The sequence below is a fragment of the Arvicanthis niloticus genome, chromosome 16, assembly GCF_011762505.2.
Source record: "Arvicanthis niloticus isolate mArvNil1 chromosome 16, mArvNil1.pat.X, whole genome shotgun sequence".
NCBI lineage: Eukaryota > Metazoa > Chordata > Mammalia > Rodentia > Muridae > Arvicanthis > Arvicanthis niloticus.
In genome coordinates, this window is record NC_047673.1 from 62942229 (window position 1) to 62950338 (window position 8110).

At 53.3% G+C, this 8110-nt stretch overlaps 1 protein-coding gene across 1 annotated transcript; it reads left to right on the forward strand.

Moving 5' to 3' along the window:
- On the forward strand, positions 1-8110 carry Vsig8 (V-set and immunoglobulin domain containing 8). The gene is made up of 7 exons (XM_034520625.3): positions 1-256; positions 4010-4185; positions 4611-4812; positions 4937-5158; positions 5950-6069; positions 6326-6527; positions 7415-8110. The coding sequence occupies exons 1-7, from the start codon at positions 208-210 to the stop codon at positions 7698-7700; spliced, it is 1257 nt and encodes a 418-aa protein (XP_034376516.1). The 5' UTR covers positions 1-207; the 3' UTR covers positions 7701-8110.

The following is an 8110-nucleotide window of genomic DNA, read 5'->3' on the forward strand; positions in this document are numbered from 1 at the left end:
GGGCTCCTCCCCAAGGCGGGGACCAGGCCCCCTCCCTCCTATAGAAATAACTCCGGCTGTTCCTCAGCCTGGCACTCATTGCACCTTCCTGCCACCCCGGGCAGTGTCTGGGCCCTCCGCTCCCCCTCCCTCCACCTGCCCCTTCCACCCACCACCACCAGCCCACTGGAGCCCAGCTCAGGCGGAGGAAAGACCAAGCCTAGAGACATGGGAGTTCGAGGAGCATTCCATCTACTACTTGTGTGCCTGAGCCCAGGTATGGGGCTGGGCAGGGGCAGGAATACCCAGAATTACGCTGAAGGTCAGGGATGCTCGTGGGTTCACAGAGGAGCCTTACAGATGATGTAAGAGGCACTGGAAGGGACTATCTACCGTCACTTTGCTGATACTGATTTAGACACTGTCAAGGGGGCTTCTCCCCAGGAGAGCTCATACCTGAAGGCTTGGGGCAGTGTCTGTGTACAGAGGCTTTGGAACAGATCTTCATGGCAATTGACAACCTGTGTAGCTCATATACTGTGTGCAAGGTGCGTTTTGTGCTGTTTCCACGCTGGGAGCTGGAGACAGGGCTTGCTTGGAGATCCGGAGTTTTGTTGTGGGAATTGAAGGTGGGGTACAAGTCAGGTGAGCAGCAGCTCTGGGTGGGGGCTGAGGAGGAGCCTGTCAATGATCTGTTTCCTTTAGACAGTCTGTGTGCTCTTCCCAGTGGAAGGACCAGCCCTCTCAAGCCAGAGCATTGTGTGGGGAAAGCTGTCTGCTTTGAAAGGGCTCCACATGCTGCGTTGCTTCCATTATAGCTAGTAAGAACCCAGGCCTGGGACCTCTGCTCTGGGTCCTGTGTGCTACAAGAGCCCACAGGTTTTGCCTCTTCTGGGATGAGGCTGAGAAGATGTGGACAGGGAGGATGGTAGGCTCCCAGAGCCCCTTCACTTCTCTGGGGCATCGTGGAAGGCAGGGCTCAGCTTTGAATACTATGGAGGCCTGCCTGGGATTGGGCAAGTCCTGGCAAGGGACACTCTACTGAGTATTGCAGAAAATAGCGTGGAGCCCCTCCTGGGGGGAGGGGGGTCAAGATGTAGGATGACGTATCTGAAGAAGGTGAGAGGGGAGGGGGCTGTTTCATCCTGTTTCTGTGTGTGGCGCTATGCGTGCCTCTGTGTGTATGTGTGTGTGAGATGACTGAATTTTTGGCAAAATGCCTGCTGCTCCCTTTGTCTGCTGAAAGCCCCTCAGGCAGTGCCCACTTAAGGAGCCGTGGCTGTGCCAGGAGAGCTGGGGCATCTCCATGTGTGCTGTATGTGTGAGGGTATGTGGGCTAGATGCTTGCTGCATGGAGCCATGCGCCAGAACTTTCTCTGAGCTCCCCTTGTCCTCTCTTTCCCCCCGTCAGTTTGAAATTAGCTCAAAAATTCAGAATAGGTTTCTTAGCCGAGAACAGACACTTACTGAGGCGACTTTCCCCACAGAGGTTAGCCAGCCCTGGAGACTTTATAAGGGACAACCACCTGTTCCTCTGTCCTTAAGTCTTCTTACCCAGCGCTCTTTCCTACACTGTTGGCTTCACCCCGATTCTTCCCTCTACATAAGCCTCCCTTTTCTCTTAAATTCCCTGAGAATCTTTTCCTGGTGTCACAGCAAGATAAACCAGAGTGATATGCCAAAGGGGTGGGAGGAGGTACAAAAAACACTTGGAACCCTTGGGAGGAGCCGAGGAAACATCTACGGAGAAGGAGACTGAGGAGCTGGGGTGAGGCTCTTTGGCTTATGGTAGGCACAGCCTACCACAATTGAAGCAATACAGCCTAGTGCAGGGTAGAAGCATTCTGTTCTAGCTTGTCCCTTCTACCCCAAACCCCTTTCTCTGACTTCTTACCCTCCTCCTGGCTGACCTCCGTGATGCAGGGAAAGGGAATTCTCCCTGTTGTCAGCTGTTTCCAGTGGCTCATCCCCAGGGTGGAGCCTCTGCTCTCAGCAGACTTCTGGCTCATCCCTAGATTCTCAACGCCCCAGGATCTGGCAGACAGCATTAGGATCCTTATCTTAGGAATGAGCTGCTATTCTTTTGGCCTAAGGCTGGAGGAGGCATCTCCAGGTCCCGTTAGAGTCCCAGAAACTAAGCTGCCTGTTCGAGGTCAAGCTGGAGTCTTTTCAGGTGTAGAATGTATGGGGGCTGGCCTTAGTTTAGAGGGGCAGTTCCAGTGCCGCCTAAGATATTGGGGGACGTGTAAGGCCCTTGCTAGCTTCTCCAGAGTCAGGCTATACTTGGAACTCAGGGCTTCTGCAGATGTGTCTGGTCTTGAATAGACGTGCAGGAAGCCACGAGAGCATGCAGTGGGTGTGTCCTAGCCTAATGTGGACTCTGTTTGCCTGTAAATGTGTGTCTGTGTATAGATTCAATAGTTTTTTTCCTGTAAGAATGAGGAGACTGTATTGGCATATATTCACATTTTGAGGGCTTGAAAGAACATGCTTGTATCTATTTGTTTTGCCCAGGAAGGTGTGTATAAGTGTGTGTGGTGTGTGTGTGTGTGTGTGTGTGTGTGTGTGTGTGTGTGTGTGTGTGTGTGAGAGAGAGAGAGAGAGAGAGAGAGAGAGAGAGAGAGAGAGAGAGAGGTAGAGACTTCCTGAGATTTGGCTTTGGGATCCCCAAAGAGGATGTTCATTAGAATGGGTCATCCATAGACAAGCTTGGTGAGGGCTTTGTAGAAGGAGTGCTTCAGAGTCTGGAGGTAGGGAGCTGAGTGTCTAGGGTGGAGCCCTGGGTTCACTCCCCCCTTATTCTTCTCTAGGTCTAACCGGTTGGGGCCAGGGCTTGCCTGAAGCTTCAGGGGAGGGAGGGAGGGGGAGGAGCTCAGTCCTGAGCTTCCTGATCCTGGCTCCAAACCTTGGGCTCCTGCTCTGACTCAGTGGCAGGAGGGGCCCTGGGGGAGCAAGCAAGTGAGAGCAGCTATACTGGAACCACACGGTCACACAAGGAGGAGGACACACAGTCTACAATGGTATACACAAGGATCACTCTACCAAAAAATCAACCAACCAACCAATCAACCAACCAAACAAACAAACAAAAAAAACCAGCCATAGACAAAGACATACACGTGAACAAGGCCAGGCTATAGGCTAGAGCTGCCCAATGTCAATCAAAGGCACATATTGTCACTTAGAACACTCAGTGACATTATCATACACCACACATATATACACACCACCACCACCACCACCACCACCACCACCACCACCACCACCACCCCAGCATACACAATTGCTTTTCAGGATGGAAAGAAACCCAGAATCACAACATCCACTCTTCTGCTTCTGGCTAGAGCACTTCGCTTTGACCCAGATAGGGCCTAACCCCAGCCTATGCAGGTGGCTTTTAAATAGCCTGTTTCTTCCAATAAAACATCTAACAACTCTGGGTGTTTCACACACACACATACACACACACACACACACACACACACACGCCCACACTATCATGTAAATATAAAGGTAGATATCCTATATGGTCATGTGCATGAACATCTTTTTAGCTACAAAGACTCATAGACATAAGATGCACAATAGAGTATATATGTGTGTGTATATATACATATATATGTATATATATGCAAATGTACAATTATGTATATATGCAAGTACAACACAAGAGCTGTGCATATGTAAACAATACTCAAATGCTCTACACAAGTCTAGAATATATACACAAGTTCACAAGGATGCCCAGAGACTGCCATATGAATAAACAGACAAACAATGTAAGTATTGCTTATGCCAGTACACACACACACACACACACACACACACACACACACACACACATGCACACGCACATGCACACGTGGGCGTGCGAACACACACACATGCATACACATGCTTACACAGTCCCACAGTTCCTCATTCCTATGGAAGCCCCATTGAGCTCCAGTTGGCAGGTAGCAGTGTGGTGGAGACTGACTACTAAGCATTGTTTCTGTTCTCTTGTTCTACCTGCTTTACCCTCCACCAGCTCTGTTGTCTGCTATAAGGATCAGCGGGGATGTCCAGGAGGTCTTGTACCTGGCAGAAGGTGACGGCGTGAGGCTAGGCTGCCCCTTTGTCCTGGATCCAGAAGATTATGGTCCCAGTGGTCTGGGCATTGAGTGGACGCAAGTCAACTCAGAACCCTCACATAAGGAGAATGTGGTAAGGGTTCTCTGTACTCTGTGACATCAACGTGGTGATGGGAAGCAAATATCCTGAGGGAGAAGGAAGGCAAAGGAGGAAACCAGGGCCTTGAACTTCCTCCAAGATCTCTCAGGGATTGAGGCACCAGGGATAAGAGCCATCCAACTGGGAGTCAGGCCAGCCAGTCTCTCTACCTCCTTCTACCCCATATCAAGGTGGGTGGAGATTGAATGTGTGCCCTGCCTTTAGAAGTTCCCCGTCTGACTTTACATTCCTCCAGAATATCTAATCCCATCTGCACAATCAGTCGGTAAAAGGTCAGCACGCTCATTTTCAGTTGAGAAAACTGAGTCTTAGAGAAGGTCAGTGAATTGCCCACACAACTCAGACAACCTTCCTTGGCTCCGTTTCTCTCAACAGCTGTTTTCTTCTCTGTTTCACAGTTTCTTTCTTATCAAGACAAGAGGATCAGTCATGGCAACCTCCCCCATCTGCAGCAGAGGGTCCGCTTTGCAGCCTCAGACCCTAGCCAGTACGATGCCTCCATCAACCTTGTGGACCTGCAGGTATCTGACACGGCAACCTATGAGTGCAAGGTGAAGAAGGCCACCATGGCCACCAGGAAGGTCGTTGTCATTGTCCAAGGTATGATGAGATTCTTCTGGGCTCCCCTTTTCCAGGCTTCAGAGCCAAGTGCAGCTTGGCCACTGTTAGCCTGGCTCAGGCTTTTGGCTGTGCCTTTGTCTTATAATTGCTTGCCTTGTTACAGAACGTCCTGCGGTGCCCATGTGTTGGACGGAAGGCCACTTGTCAAAGGGCAACGATGTGGTGCTGAAGTGTTTTGCCAATGGAGGCTCTCAGCCCCTCTCCTACAAGTGGGCCAAGATCAGTGGATACAGTCACCCCTACCGAGCTGGGTCCTACCACTCACAGCACACTTTCCACTCGGAGCTGTCTTACCAAGAGTCGTTCCACAGCTCCATCAACAAAGGTGAGGGGTCAGCAGGGAGAGTGGAAAAAGTTAGGGGATTGAGACCTGGGGGCCTGCTGGGACTTCCAGTGGTACCAAGTCAGACCTGGCACCCCTGTGAGAGGCTGCTCTCTGGGCATGTCCAGGCAGCTGCTGTTGAGGGCAGGAGAGAGGTGCACATGGAATGTCAGTCAAAAGCAGCATGGGTGATTTGGAGAGAACACACGTCCAAGGGAGAGCTGGCCTTGAGTCCTGGCTAGGATGCTGACTGGTAGTAAATCTCAGGCAAGTGGCCTAACACCTCCATGGCAGATGAAGAAGGAATACTTACCGGTGACTGCCATCACTGGCATGAGAGGATCAGATGGGACAAGGTGTCTGAGGCTCCTAGCATTTAGAGAATCAGAATAATCACTGCAATCAAAGAATAAGAAAGCTAGAGGGTACCCCAAAGCTCCTCTGATCTAACCCTGTCTTCATTTTTCAAACTAGTGCTGACTCAGAATGTGTTAAGTTCCTAAGGTCACAGGGACTTAATGGTGACTCTGTCTTCTTTCTGAGAGAGGGGTCTTCCTTCCTTCCTTCCTTCCTTCCTTCCTTCCTTCCTTCCTTCCTTCCTTCCAATTTATTTTCCTGTCTCAGCAAACGGAGTATGGGTCAGAGTGGAGTGGACTCGTTCTTACTTGTATACAGCCTCCTTGTATTTTAGGGTGGCATTTCATCCTCCACTCCACAGGGGCTGGGCAGGGTAGGAGTTCTCAGAGACCATTTTTCTCTGTCTCAGTATCCCTCTGATGGTCTTCTCATCTCAGGCCTGAGCAACGGAGACCTGGTGTTGAAGAGTATCGACTCGGCTGACAACGGGCTGTATCAGTGCACAGTGGCCAACCATGTGGGCTATAGCGTCTGCGTGGTAGAGGTGAAAGTCTCAGGTAGGTACAGCAGCCCTAAGAATCCCCTGGCTTGGTGGGGGTGGGGGTCCGGGGTTGGATTTGCCTCTCCTCCGCTGTCAGACAAGGCCTTTGTTTAAAGCAGCTGGAAGCCACCTGCAGTTTACTTAATCTTCACCTTCTATCCTCCGTATAGTTTCCTCACTGGGCATCCCAGGGCTTGGGTTCTTTCCCACCGACATCTGCCCTGCATGTGCCAGGCTGTCAGAAGCCTGACTGCACCCACTTCTCTCCACAGACTCCCAACGTGTAGGCATGATCGTCGGCTCAGTGCTGGGCTCTTTGCTCGCGCTGGCCTGCCTGGCAGTAGGCATCTGGGGGCTCATCTGCTGCTGCTGCGGAGGCGCTGGGGCCGGTGGTGCCCGAGGTGCCTTCGGCTACGGGGTCGGCGGCGGGGTCGGCGGAGGGGCCTGCGGCGGCGACTTGGCTAGTGAGATCAGGTAAAACCTGATGCATGATGCATGCTGCTGCACGGCGGGGGACCGGCGCCCTGTCCTCTTCACCCCTGTCTGCCATCGGCCGGCTGGGAACCCCATTCCAAACCTGCCCGCCATCGCCATGGAGTGCTGGGACTTCAGCATGTCGACCTGCCCACTCGCCGCATGGCTTTTCTGTCTTTCTTCTTCCCGCTCCAGTCTTCACCTCTGCTCCTTGCTTTCCCCCTTTCCCTCCTGTTGTCTATGCATCCCCCCATTCTGTCTGACCTAGACTGTAAGCTCCTGGAGGGCAGGGACCACGTGTTTTCCTCTTTCCCTTGTATTGCGCCGGCAAGAACCTCAACATGCCTATTTAAGAAGCGTTAACACCAGTAGTACTAATAACTTACATTAGAAGCAATCTAGAAATAAAAATAGAACAATAGCAGTGCTAATGATTGCAACGCCTTGGGGACAGAGGAAAAGAAGAGCGAGGGACAGGAGGCGAGGAGAGCTTGTCGCAGTTCAGGGTGAGGGTTAGTCAAGGAAAGGAGGGACACAGTTCCCGGATCACTAAGGCTCCTTCTAGCCGAACACTAGAAAGGGATAGAGAGCAACATGACTGGGGATGCCGGCCGCGAGCTGGGACACTCAGGGTATGGAAGGACAAACAGGATATGAAGGATGGGGATGGTGGCATGGGGCGCTGCAGGGTCTCTGGCCCAGGAATGTGAAGAAGGGAGAGTAAGTTGAGGTCCAGAGAGAGAGAAAGAGAGAGAGAGAGGGGTCATGGGGCAGGCGGAGGGGGGCGCGGGAGATGAGAGGTTGCCAAGAGCCCCCAGCTCTGCCCAGGCCGTGCCAACGCCGCGCCGTGGAGGAGCCAGCTCACGCGCCCGCCTGTTGTTTTCCAGAGTGGACGCCGAGGCGCCCGTGTGCAAGGCCAGCGGGCGCGGCAGCCGCGTCACCCACCTCCTGGGGTACCCGACGCAGAACGTCAGCCGCTCCCTGCGCCGCAAGTACGCGCCTCCGCCCTGCGGCGGCCCCGAGGACGTGGCCCTAGTGCCCCGCACCGTCCCCGCTGCCTGCGAAGCGGGTCCCTCCCCTGTCTACATCAAGGTCAAGAGCGCGGAGCCGACCGACTGCGTCGACTGTGCCCAGGTCGAGCAGCGCTCGTGCAAGGATGGCCTTTTAGTGTGAGCGCGCAGCACCGGGCTGCGCCCCGGCTGGGAGGCGGTTGGGGGGTGGGGGGCCTCCGCCAGCAGCTGGGGACAGGTTCAGGCCAGCAGACCTGGCTCTCATCGGCCACCTAGCGGGGGGTAAGGGAGTTTCCCTCTGAGAAGCCAAGCGGGGCAGAGCCTCCTCTCCTGAAGTGGGAGGAGGTGGGGGCGACAGAAGACAGTTCAGAGCTTTCCCAGGGCTCCAGGGAGAAGAAGGGAAGGGAGAGCTGTTGGTATTCCAGAACCGCAGTGGTACAAGCCAGGTGTCCCCAGCCAAGGCAGAGGGCCCCCCCAGCCCTGGGTAGGTGTATGTCAGGGCTGAATTGTTCTGTGTGTGAGATCTGAGCTCCGAGGCAAGTGTTAGCACAATAAAGAAGCTTAAAGACTGAC